Source organism: Gopherus flavomarginatus, chromosome 12 (genome assembly GCF_025201925.1).
Source record: "Gopherus flavomarginatus isolate rGopFla2 chromosome 12, rGopFla2.mat.asm, whole genome shotgun sequence".
In the NCBI taxonomy this organism is placed as follows: Eukaryota; Metazoa; Chordata; order Testudines; family Testudinidae; genus Gopherus; species Gopherus flavomarginatus.
In genome coordinates, this window is record NC_066628.1 from 38,419,312 (window position 1) to 38,447,075 (window position 27,764).

General features: G+C 47.8%; 2 protein-coding genes across 2 annotated transcripts; both read right to left on the reverse strand.

Annotated features, from left to right (window-relative positions):
• Positions 1 to 1,131: 1,131 nt before the first annotated feature.
• OTOP3 (otopetrin 3) lies at positions 1,132 to 11,563 on the reverse strand. The gene is made up of 7 exons (XM_050919185.1): positions 11,167 to 11,563; positions 8,917 to 9,053; positions 6,925 to 6,983; positions 5,819 to 5,937; positions 4,296 to 4,918; positions 3,996 to 4,205; positions 1,132 to 1,302 (listed from the first exon to the last, which is right to left on the reverse strand). Exons 1-7 carry the CDS (start codon positions 11,561 to 11,563, stop codon positions 1,132 to 1,134), a joined length of 1,716 nt encoding a protein of 571 aa, XP_050775142.1.
• Positions 11,564 to 21,831: 10,268 nt separating this feature from the next.
• OTOP2 (otopetrin 2) lies at positions 21,832 to 27,414 on the reverse strand. Its single transcript, XM_050919186.1, has 6 exons — positions 27,009 to 27,414; positions 26,365 to 26,501; positions 25,565 to 25,623; positions 24,377 to 24,507; positions 22,961 to 23,856; positions 21,832 to 22,002 (listed from the first exon to the last, which is right to left on the reverse strand). The coding sequence occupies exons 1-6, from the start codon at positions 27,412 to 27,414 to the stop codon at positions 21,832 to 21,834; spliced, it is 1,800 nt and encodes a 599-aa protein (XP_050775143.1).
• Between the last annotated feature and the right edge of the window lie 350 nt (positions 27,415 to 27,764).

Below are 27,764 nucleotides of genomic sequence, written 5' to 3' on the forward strand. Positions count from 1 at the left end.
CTGTAATTAATCTGCCTCCCTGAGAGGCGGTCGCTAGGTCAACGGAAGAATTCTTCCATCCGCTTAATGTGGTCTACATCGGGGTTAGGTCGGCAACGAAAAATCCCCATCCCCGAGAGATGTAGCTGTGCCACTATACGTTTCCTGTGTAGACCAGCCCGAAGTCTCAATGAATTCAATGAGAGTATGGCCAGGTCTACACTAAAAAGTTAGGTCGACCCAGCTACATCACTCAAGGGTGTGAAAAATCCAGCCCCCTGAGTGGCCCTAGCCCCTGGTGTAGACAGTGATAGGCTGGCAGAAGAATTCTGTCACCTTCGCTGCTGCCTCTCAGGGAAGTGGATTACCTATGCCGACAGGGAAACCCTTCCTGCCAGCATAGGTAGCATCTATACTGACACACTAAAACAGCACGGATGCAGCCGCATTGCTGTAGCATTTCGAGTGCAGACAAGTCCTTAAAGAACTAAATATCTTTGAGCATCTGGCCCAAGGATACATACAAAGTTAGTGTCAGAATCAGGAGCAGAACCCAGATCTGCTCTAACCACTACACCACACTCCGTAGGTGCTCATATGAACCTTATACTTTCATACAGCCATGTGAAAAGTGGGCATTTTTGTTCATTTTTGCTTGACCATGAGGGTATTTCTGTGGCCTCTTTCTCAGATTGCTGTAAGGGTTCCTGCCCTTGATTTCAGAGATTCTGTGGAGAGCATTTCAGTCTGTGCATCATGATGCGGCTCTTATGTTCAGAGGGTTGAAGGTGGAGCTGGTTAAAGTCCCATTAATTACCATACAGTGTCCTGAGTGCAGTATCTATATTATACCTATTATTCTGGCACTAGTTTGTTTCCATTGAGCAGTACGGTATTTTACAGACCGGTCTAGATTGTTTTGTTTTTCTATGGAGAAAGTTGACACCAGCATGTTCAAAACACAAAACAACTTCCCTTTCATCTGAAACTCCTCGAGAAATAGGGCTTAGAGGAGCCAAAGTGAAAGCCAGAATGAAAGTGAGCGAGCAGCATGTGTGTCTTTGTTCCCAGGTCTCCCCCATCTGGCTACTGTCCAGTGACTTCAGCGCCATTTCTCCCTCCACCACTGGGTGAGGGAGGGTTGGACCTGGTTCAGGACGACACATACACCTCCAGGAGCCCCCCGATGGAGTGCATTCTGTAGAACACACCCAGGGGCAGGCCGAAGTTCACGATGGCAAACCAGGTGGAGTAACCGTAAAATGACTTCTCCAGCCCGTTCTCGAAGGCAGGGTGCATCCCGAACGTGGGCATGATCCACAGCTAGAAGGGGGGTTACAAAGAGCAGCGGTCAGAGAAGGTTAGGGTGTCCTGTATCAGTGGCTTTCAACCTTCCTGGGCTTCTGTTCCCCTTTCAGGAGTCTGATTTGTCTTGTGTGCCCCCATGTCTCGCCTCACTTAAAGACGGTTTGCTTACAAAATCAGACGTGAAAATACAAAAGTGTCACAGCACGTGGCGAATGACAAATTGCTGACTTTCTCATGGCTACCATATAATTCTAAAATAAATCAATTGGAATATAAATATTGTACTTGCAGTTCAGTGTATAGTATACAGAGCAGTATAAACGAATTATTGTCTACATAAAATGTTAGTTTGTACTGACTTTGCTAGTGCTTTTTATGTAGCGTGTGGTAGAACTAGGCAAATATCTAGAGGAGTTGATGTACCCCCTGGAAGATCTCTGTGTATCCCCAGTGGTATGCATACCCCTGGTTGAAAACCATTGTTCTATATATATTCAGCATAGTCCATGGCACTGGCTATGCTCAAAAGCCTATGGTGCTGAATGGACGCAGGGCTGGCTGAGGCAGTCACTGGGGTGTCTCTGATTAGGGTGACCAGACAGCAAATGTGAAAAATCGGGGCAGGGGGTGGAGGGTAATAGGAGCCTATGTAAGAAAAAGACCCCAAAATCGAGAATGTCCCTATAAAATTGGGACATCTGGTCACTCTATCTCTGATTAACAGAGCAAGTCCTGTCCCTAACAGAAGACATCTCAGAGGGATGTTTCCTCCCCTTACACTACTGCAGTCTCTGCCAAATAAAACCATGTTTCTAACATAACCCCATCTGGAGACTCAGTAACAACACAGTTGCCCCCACAGCCTGGTTCAGGTTTTCTCATGTGTCTGGCATGAGGAACTTGGAAAATGTAGCATTTTTATGACTATTTTGCATGACTCAGTTTCCCTGTTGTATTGTGGCCTGACTGCTTGCACAGTGCTAACTCACAGGCGGCTATGAAGGGGGAGTTATAGAACTGAGCAGGCCAGGTAAAACACCGACAGCCTCTCGGGTCCTCAGCTTCAACGGAGTTAAGATAACAAAGGCTGGGCCAACAGCTGGAAGCAGAAGTTACCTTGCTGACTTCATCCAGGCTAGGACGTTTTACTCTTCCCAAGGCTAAGCCTGGAATCCAAAGGCCTGTTAAAAAGGTGCCCATTGCCGAAAGGGAGGGATTTTTGCAAGGGGGTGAGCTGAGAAAGGCTGGCCAGGATGTGTCACTGAAACAGCTGAGAGGACTCACTCAGAGGCCAAGGAAGCAGGCTGGAAGCAATGAGCTGTTTCTCCAACTCCAAGATGGGGAATCAGCTGGATCTGCCAGAGCTTTGGCTGGAGAGGTGGAAGTTGGGTAAAGGACTATGCAAGTCGGTCTTTAAATCTACTTCAGTTAGCACTGTGTACCTTTGGGGGCAGAATAAATCACGCTTTGTTTTGAAGAAGCTGCTTCTGTTTCCGTGCAAATGCACACTGTCACCAGCTCCCAATGAGACACTCTTGCACGGGCCAGCCCCAATGGGACCTGCAGAATCAGCCACAGTTGGTAACCAGAGGGTGTATCCCACGCCCTGGTCTACGAGTGGGTGGATTGCAGAATTCCACCTGGGGAGTGGTAAAGGCCTGACACCCGTGGGTGTGCACTTAGAGACACTCAGAGAAGGGACAGCAGAAACCATGACAGATGGGAGCCACCTAAGTTTTAATCGCATCCTCAAGCCAATGTTATAGCTCTGTCCAAAGTTTTTATCACGGTTCAAGGATGTGGTTAAGGTCCTGCCTATTCTGTTCAATGGAAATGGGTTGTAACTAGCTGTGTGGGCACAGATGTCATTGCAGACAGGTCCTAATACTGGAGACTCTTGATGACAAGGATCCACTACTATCGGCTGTGCTTCCCACTTTTCTAGTTAGGCACTTTTTATTCAACACCAAATGTGTCTAATAACTTCTAATATACTTAAAATCAGGGCATCTGAGAGGGTTTTAGCTGCCTATGTTCTGTGAAAATCTCCCCCTGACCCGTGTACAGAAAATCCAGCCACGCTGGAGTCATTCACTTTAAAAAGATATTTTAGGGTCAAAGGAGTGAGAATTTAACAGGAAACCTTGTCTGCACTGTAGCATGAGCCTCAGTGCTGGTGTGTAAGAGGTTACTAGCAGGCCTGGGGAATGTGGACGAACAAAATGGATGGCTTAAAGGGAAGAGAAGGTAGGGGCAGGGGCGGCTGTATGTATTGTGCCACCCCCGGCACAGCAGACAGGCGGCTTTCGGTGGCTTGCCTGCGGGAGGTCTGCTGGTAATGCGGATTCGGCGGCTTGCCTTCAGGAGGTCCGCCGGTCTGGCGCCTTCAACGTACCCACTGCCAAATTGCCGCTGAAACTGCTGGACTGGCGGACCTCCCACAGACATGCTGCAGAAGGCAGCCTGACTGCTGCCCTCACGGCGACCGGCAGGCTGCCCCCTGCAGCTTGCCGCCCCAGGCACGCACTTGGTACGCTGGTGCCTGGAGCCGCTCCTGGGTAGAGATGGGCAGGTACAGAGGGGTGTGTGTGTGTGTGTGAGAGAGAGAGAGAGAGAGAGAGAGAATGTAGAACCAAGGTGTTCTCTGGTCTACTTGTTCTCATTCCAGGCCCGGGATGTAGAGAAAGCAGCTCAAGAGAGATACTCACTATGATGTTGCACAAGACCAAGAAGATTGAGATCTCCTTTAGGGCTTTCCTCTTCCAGTTCAGGCGGCCGTAGGTATGTCTGTAGGTATGTGAAACCCTCCTGAGCTCCTGTCTTATCTCTAGCGGGTAAACTCTTCTCGGGTCACAGTTTTCATGCTTCTCACCTTCTTTTGCTTCAGTCTCTTTGTTGCCAGGGGGCGGCGTGGTCTCCTGGCTGGTGTGTGACATGGCCGTTTCTTCACTGGATGGACCCGAGTGCTGTGTGTGGGGCCCAGCCGGGCTGGTGTCAGGATTCTCCACCAAAGGCTGCCGGTGAAGCCCCTCTATAATGAAGATGTTTTGAGTGATGTGCTGAATGATGAGGCTGACTGCATAGGTCAGGCTGAGTCTGTCCAGCAGGTCTCCGGGGTTGGTGGCCACAATGGCGACAATAGAGAAGTAAGAAATGCCAATCTGGCCTAGGGCTGCTCCCATGAGCAGGATCACGTCTAGGCTTCGGGTTGGGTTTTTCAGAGTATCTAGCTCACGCTCTTCCAAGCCATGGATGACCGTCCCAGCCAAGGCACCCACAGTCATCATCGGCAGAAGCGCGATGTAGTAGGAATAATACAGCATAAGGGTCTCCTGGCTAGGCGCTGAGCTGGTAGCCTGGATCTGGTAGGTCATGAAGATGCAGATCCCGATGAACAACGTAGATATGCCCAGCACCAGCCCATAAATGACACCACGGAGCTTGAACTTGGGCTTGGCATGAATGGCGTGGTGGGGAGGGATGCGCCTGCCCACATTCTTCCACATGACGTACAGCATGGAGCTGCCGATGAGGCAGTATTCCGGGTTGAAGGGGTACAGCAAGACATAGCCCTTCTGGAGGATGAGGCAGGCTGTTGTGTTTGGACACGTGCATGAGCTGGACTCATTGCCTGGAGTGAGGGAAGAGGAAGGGGGTCATTTGGGAGGCATGAGTAGCCTGGGAAGTTTTTTTGTCTGTTTCCTGGCTACCTGCAGTGAGGTCCTACGTACCTGCCTGCCCCAGAAAGCCTTATGACCTGCATGCCCCTCCCATGCTCTAAGCCCGGTACAAACACTAACTAATCAGCCCTCCCAGTCCACCCTGGAAGGGGGGGAATATTGGTTTCTCCATTTGCACAAGACACAGACAGGTGAAGTCACCTGTCCAAGGCCACACAGCATGCCAATGGCAAAACCAGGATCAGTGCTAAGGCTTTTCTGATTCCTCTGTCCCTGCTCAATCCACTAAACTCTCTTCACATGCATCTGGGAGGTTAAGACTCCCTGATAAAGGTCTGCACCATCGGCCGGAGGGTTTGAGGTTTCTGCTGTGTCATGATGAATTAGTCACGTAAGGAACTGATGGGCATCTCTCTCTCTCTCTCTCTCTCTGTCTGGAAGAAGAGACCAGACCCAGTCCCGGACCATGATTACTTGTAGCCCTCGCCCTGTGTGTAATATGTATTCTCTTTCCTTCCCTACATAGACCTTCTCCCAGGAGAGCTCTTTATCTCCAAAGTTTAGTGGCTAAATAGCTTTCCAGGCAAATCAGCATGTTCCGAACAACCCACAAACTGTAGTACGGATCGTTCAAAAATCTAGATCTCTACGGGTGACCTCAACCTGCAGTTAAGCAAAACTTCCTGTTTCCCTGGAAAAACAGACACCAACTCCTTGTGCTTTAGTGAAGCCATGCATCCTGGTGGAGATGATCCAGAAAACTGAATGGCTGGGGCCAAGGGCTAGTGCTGACCTCGTGGATTCTCCATCCTACCTGTTGGTATTAAGAAGCAGTGAAGAATAAGCCATGCCTGGAAAATTTTGTACAAGACCTTTGAGTGCAGATTCAATTTCCCTGTGAACAGAGTCGTTGGTCACTGCTAACAGCCAGAGAAGGAGGTCTGTGGCCATGGTCAGCATCAGTCCACATCTGTAAAAGGGAAAGAGCACTTTTACAGCATGTCACCTGAGAGCGTCTCTTATGGTCTTTTGCCTTTATCTCCTCCTTGCTTTATGGCGCACACACATTCTCCAACCTGGACGGTACGACCTGCACTCACATGGACACACCCACCCACACCTGTGCTTGCCCATACACTCGGGCATGCACACTCATGTATTTGCACACATAAGCACGCCCATTCCCTCACAGTCATAGCCATTCCCACTTGCAGTAATTTGCACAGGTTCTCACATCCACTAGACATACACCTGAACACTTAAGCCAGTTGCGAACTGTGCAACGGGCCCATTGGGGCTTGCAGCTGTCACAGGAACATGTGATGGCCAGAAGAAAGCTGACTAACCCATGTAGACATAATAAAAATGGGTGAGGTCAAGTCAAAACCTAATGCCTCAGCAAGCCCATGCAGTAGACAGATTCTTGAGGTTGGGGGTTGGTTTGTGAAATCTCTCATCCTTTAAAGATGAATTTTCCTGCTTGGTGGAATTGGCTGTAATCCCGCTGGGCCCCAGCACTGGCATGGCTGTCAGCTCTAATGTGGGTGCCACAGTTTTGTACGTCTACCTGCAAGGATTGTGCCTCTCCACTGTAATCCACAACCTCCTATTCATGTTGACTAGGTCATTATCCTCCACTGAGGAAATTCAAGTGGACTGGAGATGGGATTAGGAAATCAAACCGGTCAATGCCACACAGACCAAACAAGAAGGTGGCTCAGAAGGCAAAGCCCATCCGAGGTCCATTTGAAAGAGTGACACATTGATCTGCCTTGCATTTAAATAGAAAATCCCTCAGTTTTAAGAAACAAAGATCTTTAAAGCTGAAAAGCAGATTATAAGGTGCCCCTGGGAGGACTGCTGAGGAGGGGAAAGTGGAGTCAGAAAGGCCGGGTATGGGAGTGTTCAAAGTAAGGTGAAGGGCTATTAAACAAGGCCCCTCCTTCTCTAGTCCTACCTGGTGAGGTTGTGCTGGACTTGAGTGCAGTCCTTAGAGTGGTGCCATAAAAGGTACGTCTGAAAGCAACAGAAACAATCAAATGACCCTATTGTAAACCTGGCACCAGGTGCGTGTGCAGATGTGCGTGAGTGGGAGCCTGTGCAAATGCAAGCGTCTGAGTGGGAATGCTTGTGACCGTGTGTGAATGGGCGCAGGAGTGCGTGAGCTTATGTGTGCATACGCATCCATTTTGCAGTATCTGCATGTGGGCAAACATGTATTGTCTAAAGTGCAGCCAGCTGCTTGACTAACACTTGCGGTTTGAGATTGAAAATAATATTCAAAAGACTAAATAACCAAGCGTAGCCATTTAACACCTACGGCTCTGCTCTTTCCAGGAAGCAGCTCTCTGGCAGCCTGCAGTTCACCTTACACAGAAGGGCTGCTCCGAAACAGGCATTTCAATTGGCCATATTTATAGTCGGGTGGTTTACAAACTAAAAGCACTTTATACAGCACCCAAGACTAAAATCCACCAATCAGCTTTTTACCTTGTTGTTCTGTATTAACATCTTCCTGCCTTATCTTTTGTTTTGGATCCCACATTTCAAAGGCCGGGAGGGGCTGTGGAGTCACAATACAGCCTGTACTAGGACACACCGTTCGGGAGTCTTGTCCTTGACAGGTTTCCTATTTGCTAATGCCAAAAGTGACATTTAGATTTGCAGAGCATTGTGGGATAGATAGCTAGATAGCATGACAGAAGTGAGCCAAATACGAGTCAGTTAGCAGAACTGCCCAATGTTAATATTGAGAATAACATACACAGTATTAATACCACGTGCATAATACCTATTGTGTGTGTGTGTGGGGGGGGACATATCTGGCTACATCTACACTGCACACCAGTGCTGGAGGCATGTGGTGTACGTGCAGGGATGCGTCCACGCTGTAGTAGTATGTAACACCATGCATCGGTGGAAGCCTCTGGCAGTGGCAGAAGGCTTCAGCAGCTCCCTGCTGCCAGAGCCTTTCACTGGGTGAGGAAAGGCCCTGGTGGGGAGGAAGCAACCTGGAAATCCCCTGGCTGGAGCTGCCATAGTCTTTCCCTGCAGTGGGAAAAGGCTCCAGCAGTAGGGAGGCAGCAGATGCTCCACTGCTAAAAATAGCAGCGTAAACAGGGAGGCAGAGTAGAGAACATGTGGGGTTTGTACTCTCAGGGGTGTCTTTACTTGCCTAAGCCGTGCCTCATGGTCTACTCTGCTACTTATACCCATGCTAGGGGGGCAACGCAGGGATGTAACATGCCGCCAAAGGAAGCATGCGGCACAGATGTACCATAGGTCTGGCTGACGTGTAACTGTATACGTTATGTGTGAATATGTGTGAATGTGAGGGTGCATGTATGTACGAATCTAATCCAAAAAGAGAGACTTGAAAATGCATTTCCATTCGCTCTGCTAGGCACAGGAGTGTGCTTCTAATAGAATCTGGAGAATTTGTGTATATGGTTTTAGGTCACAGAGATGTCATAATTTACAGAACTTCTGGTTGCAAAGCACATCTAAATAATTTAAATGAGCAATTGATTTTGCCATTGAGGTTTGGCAATTGCAAACAGAGAGAAATCCTGATTTCAAATGAGAAAGCTTCCTGGGGCACATTAGTGCAGAGACAGCTGTCTGGGCTGTTGAGGGGTAGTGTACCAGATTTTCACTTATCTCTGTCTTATTACCGACTTTGCAGAAGGAAGTAGGGGAACTTCCACTAAATTCTATGATAGATTTATTGTCTGTTATCACAGTAATGATTTCATTTTACTTTTATGACTTTGAGTACTATTTGTGCCATATGTATTGGCACTGTATGTGGTTTGGTATTTAAAACAATAACTGACACTAAAAATTCTTTTAACAAGAAACCCCTGCCTCTGATCTCTCTCTCCCCACTTCCTTGCCTCCCAGCTATAAGGCGGAGTGACTGGATTCCAGAGAAGATGACGTTCCATACCTGAATGCAAATGAAGATGATTTCTGTGCACGGGAACAGGATTTCCAGTGGGGATTTGCAATGTATGTGGCTGATGATGTAGCCGATCCTGAACACATGCAGGAGGATGGTGCAGGCTCCAAACAGCACTAGAGACCCTGTCCAAACAGTATAACCATGAGCGAGGGTCCATACATGGAGTAAGCTGAAAGTGGTGCAGGTTTAGTAACCATCACCACATCTCCTGCTTTCATGCTTCCTGTGCTCAGTGGGGCTGGGAGAGTTCTAGTTTTGGACTGTCGGGAGTGGGCCTGAATTCAAATCCTGGATCCAGGTGCCCTGAAATTTGGGAAATTTTGAAAATCCCATTATTGTTTGGGGGGTGGGGTGGGGATCCCTGAATCACGATTTTTGAACATTTGGGTTTGGCAATACTGGCTCAGTCTCTAATTAAGTTACTTGAACAACGCAAGCCATTCACCTGGATGATATGTGTGTGGGAGGTGGAATTCATCCCAGGTTTTGCACAAAGTGCTGCAGGAGAGACTAGGTCACTGGGAGTGAGGATTTCTGGGTAGAAATCTAGCTGCGCTGGATATTGCTCAGTAAAGCTTTGAGGGTCAAATTTTCAAAGCTGTTTAGGTGTTTAAGGATGCAGAGAGGCACCTACTGGGCTTCTCAGCAGTTTAGGTGGAGCGCTGAGTGAAGAACTGAATTTTCAGTTTGGTGGTTGAACCAAAAATTTTTTTTTAAATGTTTTTGTTTCAAGTTCACTTGGAACAAACTATCTTTCACATGTTCATTTGGCTTTCAAGTGTTTGAACCCTTTTCTTTTGTTTTTTAAAAAACCTAGGTCAGCTTCTGAATGAAACATCATTTGGAGGCCAAAAAAATAGAAGTGGTTAGTTCTGAAAATGTTGCAACAAAACATCTGGACTTTGTTTTCCTTCCAGAGCTACATACCAAATTCAATTCAACTTCACGTATAGCTTCAGCCAACCCCGAAACCGCATTTTTTGGCAAACAAACTAAATTTTTTTGGCCAAAAAATGTGTCTCATCTCTAGCTTGGTCCCTTGCTCCCACTGATTTCAACCTAACATGCTTAACTCCCATTGAAATCAAGGGGAGGTAGGTGTCTAACTCGGTTAGGGGCTTCTAAGGATCCCCGTAGGCACCTAACTGCATCTTTAGGTGCCTAAATACCCGTTGAAAATCTGTCCCTTAGTGCTTCATTTTACTCCTGAGCCAGTGCAGTAATTAAAAGGCCCTATTAACCAAGGATAGAGCAATTTGGAGGTGTCATCTCATCAACTAAAGTGGGCTGGGCCTGGTCAGGCCTTGGCTGGGAGCTCCACAAGGAAAACCCTGGTGCTGCAAGAAGGGGATTCGCTAATCAGAAATCTTCCCTTTTGACTCAGTATGAGCCAGTACGCCAGCACTGCCGAAGGGGAGGACAGTACTCTGCTGCAGAAAGTGCTGTTAGCTATAATGGTGTCCTTCCCATTTGTGATCACTAAAGGTAGATCTATACTGCAATTAAACCCCTACACTGATTCTAGTTCAGGCGGCAGGGCTATAAAATTGCAGCATAGATCCTATGAATGGGGAAAGTCCCAGACACTGGGTTCCAGCCGGACCCTGAACATCAACACCACAATCTTTTAGCCCTGTAGCCTGAGCACTGCTAGCCCAGTCAGCTGACGCGGGCCAGCCGCAGGTGTTGAATTGCAGTGTAGACACCTGCGAGGTCCCCAGGTTCTCACTTTGCAAGAGGAAGGATGATGTGGTTGGTTTCCTGGATACATTCCAAGGTGGACAGTTACACTCTGCTGTTCTGAATTCCTCCCGGACCTCCAGCTGCATGCAGGAGTCTTGGGCTACTGGTCTTAGAACAGCAGCCTGGCACTTTTCATCAGAGGGTCTCAAAGCAGTTTTCAAACATCCAGGACCTGAAGCCTCCCAGCACCCTTGAGAGGCAGTGAAGTCGTATGACCCCAGTCATTCAAATGGAGAAACTGAGACACGGGGGCGAAGGGTTGGGCGGGGGGCGGGGGGGAGGAGAGATGAAGTGACTTGCCCAGGGTCACAGACTGAGACAGTGGCAGACAGCCCAGATCGTCTCATTCCCTGTGCTCTAACCAGAAGGAAATGCTGGGTTGCTGTGCCAGAGGTGCAGCATTCTGATGGTGGGTGAAGTGGTCTCTTGTGCGTAAAGTGATCTGAGTGTGAGGCACTAAACAAAAGTAAGAGGGCTGTGTGCAGCACTTACCCTGCACCCAGACTGGTCCGGCATGGGAGTCCCTGTACAGCACAGCATGAGGCTTCCTGCTGGTACACAGCAAGTAGTAAATGATCCAGCAGAGAGAAAGGAGCTTGAGGATGGAGAGGAAGATCCCGACGTCGCGCAAGGTAATTGCCACCCTGTTGAAAATCATGCTGCTTATGAGGGCACAGCCCAGGAACACCACGTTCATGGCCAGCAGCCCCGAGAACAGCTGCCCGGCCTTCCGAGCCTGCTTGTCCTTGTGGAGCAGCGAGGAGCAGCGCCGGTGCAGCCAGCACGTCTCGTAGCGGATCTTCCAGGCTTCAGCCTGCACTGACGTTGACTCTTGGCCATCAGTATCCTGGTTAAGGTGCCTCTGCCGTGTAGCTTCCTTGCCAGCCATGTCCCACGATTTTCTGCTGTCTGGTCACGCTGGGATCCCCTGCATGGTTAAACAAATGGGGATTAATAAGAGCATCGATGGAAAGGATGTTAGGGGCTGCTGCTGTTTACATACTGAGCCACTTGACTTCACATGGAGATAAAGTCACATGTGCGATGAGTTTGGTGGTCTCAGCTTAGTCCTTGGCACAATTTATCTACATAAATCCTTCCAGGACAAGCCTTGAGTGCAAGAAAAGCAAGTGCTCTGGGGGACCTTCCTCATTTGGGGCCTCCACCCCTTGTGCATGCTTTGCAGCTCGCAGGAGGAGTTCATCTTTCCTCTCTGGCAGCGGGATCAGAGAAGGAGGAAACAGCTCGTGGCCAGACCCTCTCAGCTGTAGGGTCAGATGTTAAAAGTGGCCTCACTCTTACCAGCAAAGATCCCCCCAGAATGAAGGAAAGATGAAAACATAAATGTCGGGTTAAAGGCAGTTTGGCATGTTCCATGCGTTATCTTTTACATTCTGTGTGTGTGATCCTGGCCCTTTGTCAAGTCTGGATACTCCCATGTGACCATCACATGTGCTTGGAAGCACTGTGAGGCCAGCTGAAGTTTTTGTTGTTGGTTAAGGTACCTTGAGGCATTGGGGCAGGGTACCAAAGACAGGGAGCACTATTCACACCCTGCTCCCCAGACTTCTTCCAAGTCCAACTCTGCATCCAGGTTTTCAGCTTGGTTCATGATAAGTATCTAGATCGGCTGCAAAGTTTGGATCTGGATCAGAACTTCTCCAAAGTTCAGGTCTATCTGGTCATGAGATTTCGACTGAGGCCCCTCTCTGCTGACAATTACCTCATGCTATTCTTATTGAATGCATGAGACAACCAACCTGCATGTGTCCGAGGAGCACAAAGCAGAACTGGGACTTTCAAAGATGTGTGAGACTTGCCTGGGCCTGCACCAGTTTGTCAGCCAAAGATCCTGGCTGCCCTTTCCCCCCATCCCACCCCCAAGTCCTATCTCAGGAAGGGGACAGAGCTGGAAGACTCTTCCCTCCCTTCCCCCCCGAAATGCAGTGGGAGATGGTAGAATAAACACCCGGAGCTTGTCCCTAGGAGATGGTAGATTTTGAACAGAGAAGGGCCCAAATCAACCCCGGTAGGTCTGAGCAGGTCCAAACTTCAGGGCACTTTTCAGTTTGGACCTAGCTGTAGTTTACAGCAAGAACCGTGGGAGAAGAAAAGCCTCTGAAGCAGAGACAATGCATCAAATGATGTTTAAAATGGTGCTTAAATCAGATCTTACGATGCAGCTCTTGAGGGCTAAGAAAATGTTCTGTTCAAAGTGGGTGAAAAGACCCTGCTAGATCCTAAAAGACCCAGCATGATTTGCTCTGTTAGTGGGGTAGTTTATACATGTCTTCCAAGCAATGGACCCAGGCTGATTCAGCTGCTCCAGGCAGCTTAAATATACCAGGGGAAAGCAGATCCCTAGGCAGGCAGGGGCTTGCTCACTGGGCCAATCTCATTCTGAGCGAAAGGGATCCACAGTGTTAGAAGAAAAACCCAATCCCTCACTTTGTCAGAGGGATAGAAATCCCAGAACCTCCCTCTCTCCACTTTATCAGGATGGTGATATCCCCCCTGGCTTTGAGGGGGACGTGGTCCCAGACCCAGGCCTCCTTAAAAAGGAGATCGTCTCAGAGCCCAATTTCAGCAGCTGGTGCTAATCCCACCCTCACTCCCTCAGGGGGTGATCCATAGAGCAAGGGGCCTGGACTGAGCGGGGGTTAGGGAGAGACTGGGCAGAGACACTTCCTAGCTGGACCTACCTCCAAAATAACAGTATCAAAATACATCTGTCCTGCTGGAGAAGATTCCTCAAGCCAGCAGAAAAGGGACCCAGTGGGAAGCACAGGACCACGTCCAACCTTTCCGCCGATCCCCAGGAATGGCCCAGAGAAAGGAGAAGCCGAGAAGAGGCGTCCATACTGGCCAGAGCTCTCAGATACGTTCTTACCTCCACATGGGCTGGTGAGATCCACAGGGTGGAAGCAGCGACTGTGGGGGGGGCCCGTTTTACATTCTCTGGGCAGGCAAAGCTAAAATCACCCCCCTCAATGACTGCTGTTTGTCCCCGGCCCTCTCCAGGCTTCTCTGAAGAGCTGCGGCAGGCAGGCAAGTCTGCCAACTGGAAAGTGTAACCTGGGCTCTCACAGCGCATTGATTTTTGCCTGTTTACTTTTGGAATATTATTGTCATTACATTAATGACCTCGCTGAGAGACTCATTAGTTCGGCTGAGGGCAGCCAATAGGAATCAACTCTCTTAAACACCTGCCTGGCCAGCCCATGTCAACTGCCTGTTAGTTCTCTGCACAGGATGTGCTGACTGGTGAAAACCTCAAGCCGTAGTGACTAATGCCTTATGAAGCTCCACAGTGTCTGAAAGCCACTTCTCCCTCACTGATGCCCTTGAGGGAGTTCCGGGGGGGGGGGGGTGATGGGCAAACTGGGCTGACTAAAACAACCAGAACTTTCTCCCCAGCATCATCATGAACCTCAACTGAACTGGTTTTCAAGTTTAAAAAAAAATAATTTTTTTTGATCTCTTTGCACCCCTCACCCCCCACCACTTTTCATTTTCTCCGAGCCTCTCTGGAGAAACAGGTCAAAAGGGAGGTGGCTTTTTCTTAGGTGATACCAAAACCAGGTGAGTTTGGATCCATGACTCGTTTTACCTGAGTCTGCCAAGTGTGAGGGTTTTTAGAGACCTGGTTATGCTGTTTGCACGTCTCTGAGCTGTTCTCTCGGGTTCTGGAAGCGGAAAGGCTGCGATACACAGCCAAATCCTCAGCTTCAAGTCAGTGGAGCTACATCAGTTTGTACCAGCTGAGGTTCTGGCTCGGAATGGAAAAAACTGGTCTCAAGGTATTTCCAAACTTGCTAGAAGCAAGAGTGGTGGCGAATCTTGGGAGATGGTGATCAGGAGAGGTGTGTAGCACAGTGTGGCTAGACATATGATCAGATAAACACGCAAACTCTTAGGTGCATCTCCAAACTGAACCACAGGAGTATGTGAAGATTAGTTACCTGCATCACTGCCTGACATGAGAGATGGGCTCCAAAGGAGGAATTCCTAAGCAGACCTGAATTTCCAATAGCACAAAGTTTTGGGGTGTTCAGATCCTTGAGTATGCTTAGGGCTCATCTTGTTCTGAGCTGTACAATGCTTGTTCTCAGTCTGCTGTATGCTCCCAGCCCTACTGAAGGTGAGTTTCTTTAGGCCACTGGAATATTTTTGGTAACCGTGAACTGACCTCTGTTTTTGGTTGGAAGCCGGGGACAATACTGTGCTGTTCTTAGCTGAGTTTGTGTTCCCTGAAAGCCCAAGTGCAATGGGGTGCAGATACAGGTGAAATGACACCGGGAGAGAGGTTATTAAGAACAGAAATGTCTAGCGTTGCAGCTCTGGGGTTGTCACTTTTACAACATACTTTGAGTTAAGAGTCACAAAGTCCCTCGCAAGAGACTGATAAGGAAAGGAAGGAGCCATGGGGTGAGATGCAAAGTACTGCCCTGGATCAGAAACTAGCTAAGGCGCAGAAAACAAGGTCAGGAATTATTTATTTGTCAAAAAGTCAAGAATGGAAGTGCCCCAAAGTTCTGTCCTAGGAATGGCATTTTAAGATATTATTGCATGTTATAAACCACCATGCTTCATGTTATAAGCCAGCCAGTAACTGATGGGGAGGTGGGAGTAGGAAGAAATTTCCCCTATCAACAAGTTATTTCATCACTATCCACTACATTGTTTCCTGCACCTACCTCTGAAGCATATGGTACTGGCCACTGCCAGAGTAGGATACAGGGCTAGATGGACCACTGTCTGCTCTAGTATGGCATGTCTTATGTATGGGAAATCAACATTTTAGATAGGTAATCAACTTCCTTTCCTAATGCCCATTTTGGAGCTTAGCAGGTCACTGGGCTACCCAGAGATGCCATTTGGTAGCCTATATGTTTAACAGAAAAAAACAGATTTCCAGGTAGGATAACAACAAACCTGGAATCTTCTTCCCAGAGCACTTGGTGCAATATTGGGAGCCCTCCTGTGGATTTTAAAACTGCAGGTTTAGGTCTTCTGCAGCTGGGTCTGGGTATCTCCTGGGCAGGAAGACGGGAACTGGCTTTGCTGAAATCCTAGATTCTACCTTTAAAACCAGAGCTCCAAATCCCACCCTCCCTGCAGCTTCGGGGAAGGCTGGATGGGGATTGGAACTGGGTGATCAGCCGCTCAAATAGACCAGATCAACACCCCCTACCCCGATCTGAACACTCCCAAGGGAAGGAAAAGAAGTAAATAAAGTTCCCTTGAGGAATAATAGTTTAAGGTTTTGAATCCTGTGAAACTTTTTTTTTCAAGTGTTTCATGAAACTCAATGCTTGAAAAGTGCTGGGAGTTTACAGACCCCGAAACCCAACTGGTTCACCTTTGCTTAACCCTGAGACTCTGGCCTTCTATATGTTGAAAAGTGCCTCTCTTTAACTGAATCTCCCCTAGCTTTTAAATGGATTGATGCAAGTTCAATCGATACAAACCAGGGTTAAACTAACTTAAGTGTGTCTACATTGGGGGTTGCACCGGACTAACGAGTTCAATTTTTAAGTCCATTTCATTAAACAGGTGCAGTTTTCTAGCATAGTGACTGCTTTCTTTGCTCACGGGCTGAAACAAAGTCATTAATACCAGAAATAAGCTCTCCCCCTCCATTATCTGCAGCATTCTGATTAACAGCTTTCTTTGTGCACTCAGCATTAATAAAGCTACGGGCTGTCTCTGAGAGTATCTGCATAGTCCAACTGTAAGTCAGAGAGCCAAGACAGTAGTAGGCCAAGCTCTGGTGTTTGTCCAAGAGGGTTCTGTGGAATGCCTGTTGCCTAAGACACTCCACAGAACAGCTCCACACCCTTCCCCTCCACAGATAAATGCCCCAGAATGACGTCTCACTGTGGAACTAATTGGCAGTTGAGATTCTGGTGTGATAAGGTGATTGAGGCTCTCCGAGATGATGACCGCCTCTCCCAGTCTGTGCCATTTCCCCCAGAGAACTCTCTGTGCGCCCTTCCCTTCGCTGCGGCGGAAGGCAGGGGAGCCAACCAACGTAGTGGGCAAAAATAACTGAGCGATGGCCCTGTGTTGGAGTTGCCCCGGTTCCCTCCCGGCCAGTCCTCAACAAGAACCAAGCCTCCCTAGGCAAGCAGCCAACCTGATTTCCCCACCCCTCAGCAAAGACCCAACCTGGTCTCTCCCCCACCACAAGCAGCTGAATCCTCCCACCTACAGCCCCTTGGTGAACTCCCCTCCCAGCTGCCACCCTCTCCCCAGCAAATATGCAACCCTTCAGCCCTCAACAAGCACCCTGCCCCGACCCCACTCTCCCAACCTTCAAACCTGACAACAACTCCCCTGTCCCTGCATGCATTGAGCAGCCGACCTCTTCCATGGCCAGTGGACTGGACACATCTCCCACCTGGCTGCTGAACTGTTGGGTCAACAGGTGATTATCTCCCCCTCCCATTGTCTCACCTTTGACTAAATCAAAAACTGACCTTGGGAATAAGGAATGGTTCAGAAATCAGGGAAGAGGGACAGATTCTCTGTATCCATGACACCATGACTGAGGTCGGGCCCTAATCACATCCTTTTCCTCTCCCTATTGTTCACCTGCCATAAAGCAATTTCTTATCTGTTTGTTAGACTGGTTCCCTTGCTGTGTACGTACATGATGAAAGGTCCTGGCTTTTGTGCGTTTAATGGTTCAGGCCCAAGAGACTCGTGTCCTCTCCTGGCACTGGGATTTGAATTAGATCTGGGTGGGATTTTCAGGTTTGGGCAGAGCTGGGCTGAAGCCATCAAACCGAGCTCTACGTCTGGATGGGGCCTTCCTCAGAATTCAGGGGTGTCTGGAACTGGAGCTGGTGAATGGGGAAGGGCCCAGCTGTGAAATCCAGATCCAAACTGCAACAGGAGTGAACCTGGGCTCCTCAACCCAAATTCAGGCTAAATAGTGGCCTTCTTCTCAGAGATCCTGAGCTCCCGCAAACCCCATTGACACCAATGGGAGTGCGTTGGTGCCCAGTACCACTGGAAACCAGGCTCCTTTTATTTAGGTTCCTAACTCTGCATTTAGCAACCAAATCATAAGGATGAAGCTCCAGCTTTGTCCCTGTTCTCCTGCAGCTCTCGAGTTGCTTTGTTTGATGTCAAATATCAGGGGGTAGACGTGTTAGTCTGTAGCACCTTTAAAGACTAACAGATTTATTTGGGCATAAGCTTTCCTGGGTAAAAAACCCCACTTCTTCAGACACATGGAGTGAAAATTACAGATACAGGCATAAATATACTGACATATGAAGAGAAGGGAGTTACCTCACAAGTGGAGAACCAGCTTTGATGGGGGTGGGGGGCAATACAATCAAGGTGGACATAGGTCACTCCCAATAGTTGGTGGGGAAGTGTCAATTCCAGGAGAGGGAAAGTTGCTTTTGTAGTGAGCCAGCCACTCCCAGTCCCTGTTCAAGCCCAAACTGATGGTGTTAAATTTGCAAATGAAGGCTGGTTCCGCAGTTTCTCTTTGAAGTCTGTTACTGAAGTGTTTTTGTTCAAGTGTGGCTACTTTTAAATCTGTTACAGAATGTCCTAGTCTATAACATTTGCAAATTTAACCCCATCAATTTGGGCTTAGGGTTAGGGTATAATAATGCCTGCATCTGTAATTTTCATTCCATGCATCTGAAGAAGTGGTTTTATTACCCACGAAAGCTTATGCCCAAATAAATGTTAGGCTTTAAGGTGCCCCTGGACTCTTTGTTTGATGTGATAGTTGTTTGGTTTGTGTCCCATGCAGACGTTTGATTATCTCCTATCTATGCTGCCAGGAGCTGCAGCCTCTAATGGAGAGCTGATTTCTTTTCCATCCAAAATGGCTTTACTTTGAGATACTATGAAAGAAAGGCTGGTCCAGAGGTTAAGATGCTGGTCAGGAGACCTAGGTATAAGTCTCTGCCCTGCCACAGACTTCCTGCGTGATCTTAACAAGTCATTTAGCCACCTGGTGCCTTAGTTTCCCCTCTGTAAAATAGGGATGGTGTGAAGATAAATACATTAAAGACTGTGAGGTGCTCTGTTACTAATGGGGAACCTATAAATATCTTAATGTTGCAAATATTTTGATTTGAAAAAATTGATGATTTGAGACCCAGGCCCCCAGAGGTTAGGGTCTGCCAGGGCCTAGGACTCTAGTTAAGATAGAGATGAGTATAGATCTTTTGTTTTTTTTAAAATCTTTTTTTCTCTTATGTTATGCTTTGTGTTCCTGTGGTTAAAATCAATTAAGTCTATTCACCATTGGTGACAATCCTGAAGGGAAGAAATACAAGTACCTGAACTCATTCGGACCTGTTGGGGAAGTACGGTTGATGCACAGGGTTCTGTAGCCCAAAGAGAGCGGAAAGCGGGGGTTCTGATGCCTGTGGGGTTGGACTTAGAGAGATCAGAGAGGGATCCGAGTTATAGCCAGCCCTGTAACCTTGACAGAGGGTAACACGTTCTGATGGCAAATAATAAGAAAAGTACAATTCACCAGCAGTAGTAAATTCTTCAGAGGGAGAACTTAAGATTCTGGCTAGTTTTTCTTTTGTCCTTCCAGTTCCAGTTCATTCACTTGTTTCTCTTACGTATTAATTTGTAACCTCTGAAGAGCTGGTCTTAAAAAAAGTTCTAATGGGCTTTGAGCGTGAGTGGAGAACGGCATTACAAGAACCAATGGCTGGGACATCCCTCCCTGACCTGCTTGCTTAATGATCTAGGAAAGGATCTGCATTTTAAACCGAACGGCAAATGAATTTCATTTTTACTGTTAGCATCTAGACTCTGTATTGCAAATTATTGGAAAAATGTGACACTTCCACCCCATGGAATTGTGGTATAGTAAAATACGGACTGTTCTTGTAATGGAAAAGCTTTCACGCCAAGTACATACACGAGAAGAAAACTCAAAAGAGGAAGCGTATTTAGAAGAGGGCTCCCGAGCCAGCAAGTCAGAATCTTTAGCCAGGTTCTCTGAATATTAACCTGATCCCAAATAGGTAATATACAATGTAGAAGGCTGACATTTTAGTGTGACTTTGCCTTAATAAAAAGACTAAAAGAAAAGCAACCAATGGCTGGAAGTTAAAGCCAAACAAATTCAGATTAGAAATAAGGCACATTTTCTAACCTAGTGGCTCTCAAACTTTTGTACTGGGGACCCCTTTCACACAGCAAGCCTCTGAGTGTGACCGCCCCCGCTTATAAATTAAAAACATTTTTTTATATATTTAACACCATTATAAGTGCTGGAGGCAAAGTGGGGCTTGAGGTGGAGGTTGACAGCTCATTGACCCCTCCATGTAATAACCTCATGACCCCCTGAGGGGTCCCAACCCTCAGTTTGAGAACCCCTGTTCTAATGAGTGAGGGTGATTAACCATTGGCACAAAGTACCAAGGGGAGTGGTGAATTATCTCTCTCTTGATGTCTTCGGATCAAGACTGCACACCTTTCTGCAAGATAAGCTTTTGTCAAACACAAGTTAATGGACTCCATAGAGAGGTAAATGGTGAAATTCTGTGGCCCGCAATATACAGTAAATCAGACTAGATGTGCTAACAGTCTCTTTTGGCCTTAATATCTATGAATTTTTGAAATGTGAACTTTTTTTTGGGAGAAACATATTTCAGCTCAGTGGTTTGAGCATTGGCCTGCTAAACCCAGGGTTGTGAGCTCAATTCTTGAGGGGGCCACTTAAGGAACTGGGGTAAAAATCTGTCTGGGGATTGGTCCTGCCTCGAGCAGGGGGTTCGACTAGATACCTCCTGAAGTCTCTTCCAACCCTATGATTCTATGATCAGGTCATGAAATGCAATCATCTATGAAGCACCACAAAATCTTTGTTCTTCCCTCTCACTCTGGTGTGACATGGGCCGAATCTCCATGTGATGCCAGCTGGCTGGTGAAAAAGAAACTCTGCTTGGTAAAGTAGCATGATTTTCATTTATTCTTTTATTTGAGAAATATACAAACAGCCTCGGGAAATGATTTGTTAATTTTCATCAGCTCTGCAATTTTCCTCTTCAGTACAATGACATTTCTTTCTTCTGTAAACATAACTTTGTAAGAGAGAGACATTGAGCTGTACCTCGTTGATTCACTTGCTGATACTTATATGCACCAGCCAAATGAAGCATGGCCTGTGTAGAGTTCATGAGGCTTGCTTCAGGTTAGGCAGATATCATATGGATCAGTTCTACTCTCTGATGCACAGGCGTACAAATGAAATCACTGGCATCTCTGTGTGTTCATCTAAGGCCAGGAAAGCTGGCCTGTAGAATGAATTGGATGTGCATTGTGTGGCACTGTGAACCATTAGCTATTCATTGTTACACTGAAAATCAATAAATAATTTTTTTATATAAAATAAGTTCATGTGTTTTTTAAAAAAATCATTACACTATTTAAAAAAATCCTTTTAATTCTCGTAATAGAATTAACTATCGGCCCTGATTCAGGAAAGAACTTAAGCATGTGCTTAAGTCTATTCCTATTCAGGACAGCACTTACCCATGTGCTAAGCGCCTGTTGACTTCAGTGGGAATTCAGCACATGTGTAGGTGCTGTCCTGAATAAGGATGCTTTCAGTCATTCTGGGCCTTCGCTGATCAGCAGCTATGCAGTCTCAATGGAGGAGAAAGGGGATGTGACCAAGGACAGTATTGTGAAGCCGTCAGGACCGTGGTCGGGTAGCGGGGAGAAGAGAATTCTAACGTGATTCCAAAAGCCTTCAACATTCACCAGTTCAGTTTTCCTGTCTGTGCACTTACCGGGCGCCCCCTGGGAGAATGAAGTCAATGGCGTTGGGAGCAGTCGGCAGGATCAGGCCCTTAGTAGGAAGAGGTGTCAATTTGAATGAACTGCACGTGGTTTTCATTGCCCTACTTTGTAAACGTTCCACTTTTCTAAAAGCCTTAAAACTTAAAGCAATAATTGAAATCAAACACACGCACTCACACATGAGTAGAAAACAACATCTGGGACTATGAGTGGATTATTTCCACGGCGGTGCAGTAATGCCCTGTCATCGCTAGGGCGTGGGATGCATGCAACCCCCAAACCCTTCAGTACAGCCGCTCAGGCTTTCAGTCCTGGGGCGGGAAAGGTGGGTGGATAGAGCAGGTGTTCTTCCTTTTAAGACATGATGTAGACCTCCAGCAGGCTGGCCACTGCGTGCATGCGGTAGAAGATCCCGAAGGGCAGGCAAATGTCCACAATGGCAGCCCACATCGAGTAGCCGTAGAAGTTGAGTTCCTTGTCATTGTCGAACTGTGGCCGGGCGCCGAATGCTGGCATGATCCAGAGCTGTTTGGAGATGGGAAACAAATGTGACAGTCTCAGTGAGAGGGATGGGATGTGGTGAGTGGTTGCAGCTGCTGCTAAGGCTTCAAAGGTCAGAAGACCAGAGAGAAGGGAAAGGATAAATCTTCTAAATTCAGGACCATATGAGCAACAGAAAAAGACCTACTGGGTTGGAGGCTCTTTATCTAAATCATCTGTGCCTGGTTTGTTTGGAAGCTGCAGCTCCCATGAAATATGTGTATTTCCACCATAGTTTTCCTGTAAATCAAAAGTGCCTTCAAAACACAGGGGAGTCACACTACATTTAATTGGCTTCCCTTAGGGCTTACAATGAAAAGCGTGGCTGCTAATCAAGTGTAATTGCTAATAAAAAGCAGGCTTCTAAGTGAAGCTATCTGGGGCCAGATTCTTCTCTGACATACACCTGCCAATAGAGATCCTGAGACTACAATTTGACTCATGGGGTGAAATCCTGGCCCCACTGAGATCAATGGAACTTCTGCCATTGACTTTAATGGAGCCAGGATTTCACGCATGCTACTTAACTATTGATCACCAGACATCATGTCTTTTGCTGTCTAACGTATAAGAAAATGGCTTAGATCGGCCTCTAGATGCCTTTTTCCTAAAAATGTAGCATCCAAGGATTAAGCCTAATGAAAAAATATTGGGCCTGATTCTCCTCTCCTTTGCACCAATTGTACAATGTTATGGGCTCAGTTCTCTGCTGCCGTAAATGGGCAAAACGCCACTGAAATCAAGGGAGTTGAGCCTTGTTATACCAGCCGAGAATGTTTTCCAATAACTCCACTGACTTCTATGCAGCTACTTCTGATTTAAGTGAGAGATTTAAGGTAAGAAAAAGGAACATTTTCCTTAGACCATATCCTCTTGGACAGGACCCCCTGCCCTCCACCTGCCCAGCCACCCTTCCAAAAATCCCTTTCTGATTGTCACTTACAATTATGTTGCACAGGAGCAGGAACAAGGAGATCTCCTTTAGGAACTTCCTCCTCCATTTCACCTTCTTGGGGACCATTATGGACTGCACCACGTCTGAAGGCTGGATTGCTACCGCACCTTGACTGTGGGGCAAGGGGGATGGCTGGGCACTGCCGCTTTCGGGGACGCGGAGGGATACGGCATTGATGTTGACAAAGGTGAGTCCATATAGGTCCTTCTGGTGAGGATGAATTTTGTGGTCGTCTTCTGGGGGCTGCCGATGAAGGCCTTCGATGATGAAGATGTTCTGGAAGGTGTGCTGGGCGATCATCAGCAGCGAGTAGGTCAAGTTGAGGGCACTTATTGCATCCCTTGGAGTGCTGGCCACCACAGCCACAATGGAATAGTAGGAGATAGCATATTGCCCCAACGCAGCCCCCAGCAATAAGGCCATGTCCAAAGTCCTGGTTGGATTCTTGTGGTGGTCCATGTCTCTCTTATCAAACCTGTAGACAATGGAACCTCCGATGCAGACAAGAGACATCAGGCTCAGACAAACTATGTTGAAGGTGTAATACATGATGAGTGCTTCGTTCTTCTTGTCTGGCTGGCTGCTGCTATTCACCTGCACCTCATAAATAATGAGGACAGCCAGGCCGCTCACTAGTATGAACAGCCCCAAAATGATGCCCACAAAGAAGGTCCTTCTGAAGAGCCTGAACTTCAGGTGGTGGATGTGGTGGGTGTGGTGGTCTATGAGGCGTCCAACATTCTTCCACATCACATACAGCATGGCAGAGGCAAAAAGACTGTACTCAATGTTGAAGGGATACAACCAAAAGTAGCCACTCTGGAAGATCTGGCAAATTTGGCTGTCACAGCTACAGCTTTCTGTTGAGCCACTTGCGGTTCCAGCTGGAACAGGAAAAACACATATATGTTACATTGTTACTGCAGGAAACAAGCACTTGTTAACAGTCCTGAAGAGCCTTATTCTGGAGAATCACAGTCACTAAAATGCAGGACCAAAGATACAAGTAGATCTCGTGACCCTGAGACCCAGGGTTGCCTGGACACTGAGAATCCACCAATTGAAACCTCAGCTTTCCTTTGGTTTCTGCCTTTTGGAATTGCTTTCCCCTTTATCAAACAATTGGTTTAGTGAACATTCTTCTCTCATCTGGGCCTATCTATTCTCCTCTCCCACCCTTGTTCTTTCTTATGTTCTCTCTCTTTCCTTTTCTTTTCCTCCTCTCCCCTCCTTCTCCTCTGTTCATTCTAGGTTCTCCCTCCATCCCCATGACCCCTGCTGGACACAAAGCAAGACACAAATGCTAAGGTCCAGATTGGAATACCCCAACTCACGCAAGATAGTGCCTTACTCTTGCAGTCCCCTTGCTCCAGAATTAGCTGGCTTTACTAATGGACAAATTACCTTTCATGATCCATCTGTGTGTTCCTTCTGTTACGTTCTGGAATTTCGTGTGTGCTTTATGCACGGACTCATCTGTTACGGCCGACATCCACACGGCTAGGTTAGTGGTCAACGTCAGCATCAAGCCACACCTGTACGAGAGAAGAGAGAGAGAATCAAGGCAAAGTCTGCTTCTCTGGCACCTTTCCTCTCTAGGCCTCAATGCACCCTTCAAACGTTAGTGAATTAAGTCTCTCCTCTGTGAGGCAGGCAAGTATCAGTATCCCCATTTTATATATGGAGGAACTGAGGCACAGGGAGGGGAAGTCATTTTCCCCCAGTCACACAGGGAGCCTGTGGCAGGGTCAAGAAGAGGACCCAGGTGTCCTGATTCCCTGTCTGCTGCCCTAGCTTCTTTCTGTCATTCCCTTCACTCTTCATACCATTACCCTGCCTGGAAAGCACTAACTAAGTTTCATCTCTCACTGTTTCTGGCTCAGCCTCTCACAGGGCGTGGATGGAAGTATGTAGAGTAATTGGTCAGGGTTGGCCTGTCCAGAAAGGTGGAGCCAGTCTTGCGAAAGTGAATATGATCATCTGAGGTCTGGTTTCTCATTCCATCAGCCTTTTGGTCTTCCTCAAGCTCCTTTGTCTTCCTTCCCAATACCGGGGAAGTTACCAGGAATTTTTTTTTTAAATGCAAGTATTATGTGCTAGTGTAGGGCTGTGCCCCTGGATGGGGATCAGTCTTCCCACTTCTGGATCTTAAAGTGTGAGCTACTAGTACCGGAGAGCCCACTGTAGCTGGCTCATTAACATCTCTCTGTGGCTCATCCGCCACTGGAGGGGGACAGAGTGCCACGCCACGTGGGCCGGGATAACACTGGAGAGGCGCTCAAACCAAAACCCTGGCTCAGCCTCTCAATTATGCAGCTGGCTCCCATTTCTACTGTTTTCTGAACCTAATCTATGAATGGACCCTCTCCTTCTAGCACGTCAGGGTAGCTGGGAACCAAATGGCAGCTCTCCGCTTTTCACTACGGGGCCATCTCTTGTGTGTGCCTGGTGGGATAATCCTGTAACAGACCCACTGAAAGGAAAGAATGTAGGAATGTTCCCCCAGTAGCTGCAGCTAATTGCAGGGAGGGCTCGGCAGAGGAATGGGGACAAGTGCAGAAGGGAACACGACCAGCTGGGAGAAATACTTGCCTGGTAACGTCCAGGTGCACGTGAATGCAGTCTTTGGCAGAAATCCACAGAAAGTATGTCTGGAAGAAATATAAGTGTTGATTAAGACTGAACCTCAAAGCGGCAGTGTCAGACTAGAAACAGACCCGGCCACTCCCACGCTCTGTAGGATGAAAATCAGGCCCTGCCCTATTCTCTGCTGCACCAGGCCTGTTATCCCACCCATGCTGCTCCTCTGCCATCCATTCCTGCCCCATTTACTTTGCCTTGTGCTGTAGCCCTCCCATGCTTCCCACTCCACCTCCACAGCTCCTTCTTCTGCCCACCATTGCTGCACAACATGCTGCTCCTGCTTATCCCTTGCTCCCAACCAGCCCTCTCTGTTCCACAGTATTGACATCCATCAGGGGTTTCCAACCTGGGGGTTGAGACCCCACAGGCAATCATGAACAGATATCAGGGGTTATGGCCATCCTGCCCTCTCCATGTTGCTAAACCCTGGCTAGAACCTGGTTAGGGGTTCATGTGAGCAGTCCTGCTATGCAAATAATAGCAGGACATAGCATGGAAAAGAGTTATGAACCCTGACCTACAGCAAGTCACCACAGATCAAATATGGTACGGCAGATGGGGAAGTGTTTTCCCTAGGGGAGAGGAGTTTAGTCAGCTGAGTTTGCTCTGCTAGGTTAGAATGGATCATGGAGTGAGCTAAGCTCACTGGGCAGAGAATCGTTCAAGAGCGATCAGCACCCTGGGAAGGTCAAGCATCATCCCTGAGCTCACCCACCTGTCCCCTGGGCACTGAAAGAGCCCACACTCACCTGGATGATTACGAACACAGCCTGCACGAGAGGGTAGATGATTTTGATGGCAGACAGGCAGTTGAGGAAGCTGGAGTAATACCCAGTTTTAAACACGTCCATCACGAGAGTGAAAATGGCAAACAAAACCAGGCCTCCTGTTGAGGAAGCAAAGGCAATTAGAGATGACGTGCGCATGTTGGGGGTGGACAGGTAGACGTAGGTGAGCCCACGCTGTCTAGATGGACAGTGGAGGGAGAGAAATGGCATTGCCATGTAGAGGTAGATGGCATTTCAGGCTTCCCCTTTTATCCCCTAGTGATCCTAGTTTTCTTTTTACCCTAAAGCCTACAAATCCTTTGCACCAACAGCCCTTGGAATGGTGACTGATGAAGCTGAAAAATAACCAAGTACTTTGGAGAACCCTCCCACATAAGGACTGGATCCAGCACGACACAGGTTAATGAGACTGATTATTGGAGTCCAACCCTCAGACCAAGAGCACTAAGGAGAGGAAACTTCTGAAGTTCTCTGTGAGTGATGTTTTGAGAAGGGGCCTCTAGGAGGCCATCTGGGCAATGCTTTCCTCACAGAGTGCTTACCTTGTGTGGGATCCCATCTTTACCTCCCTCCATCCCAAGGCATCATCCATGGTGGCTTCCTACCTCTCAGCCAGACAGGTCCTGCATGGGAGTCCTTGTAGAGGATGGCGTCCCGGCGCTTGGCGGTGACGATGAGGTAGAAGAGGATCCAGGCAATGCAGATCAGCATTATGATGGTCAGCATGAAAAACACGTCGTAGTCGTGCACAGCTACCTTGTTGAAGGCCGCACTGCTCACCAGGGTGCAGGCCAGTAGCACCAAATTGATGGCCAGCAGGACCGAGAACATGCGGCCTCCTTTCTTCCAGATCTCCTTGGGGTTGTGTGTCAAGGGAGGCGAGTGCGGATGGTGACGCAAGGAGCCTGTTGGGCTGGGGGCCGTGCTGTCCTTGTCTTCTCTCTGACCGGAACCCATGATGGAGTCTTCGCGACAGATCTCACTGTCTGTCCGCACAGGCTCCTCTGTCATGGTTCCACTAATGCCAAAGCCAAGTGTTACTGCTGTCAGGAACAGAACCCCTGAAATAAAGGATCACTCCATCTGAATCAAGAATCATAGAATCGTAGGACTGGAAGGGACCTTGAGAGGTCATCTAGTGCAGTCCCCTGCACTCATGGCAGGACTAAGTATTATCTAGACCATCCCTGACAGGGGTTTGTCTAACCTGCTCTTAAAAATCTCCAATGACAGAGATTCCATCACCTCCCTAGGCAATTTATTCCAATGCTTAACCATCTTGACAGTTAGGAAGTTTTTCCTAATGTCCAACCTAAACCTCCCTTGTTGCAGTTTAAGCCCATTCCTTCTTGTTCTATCCT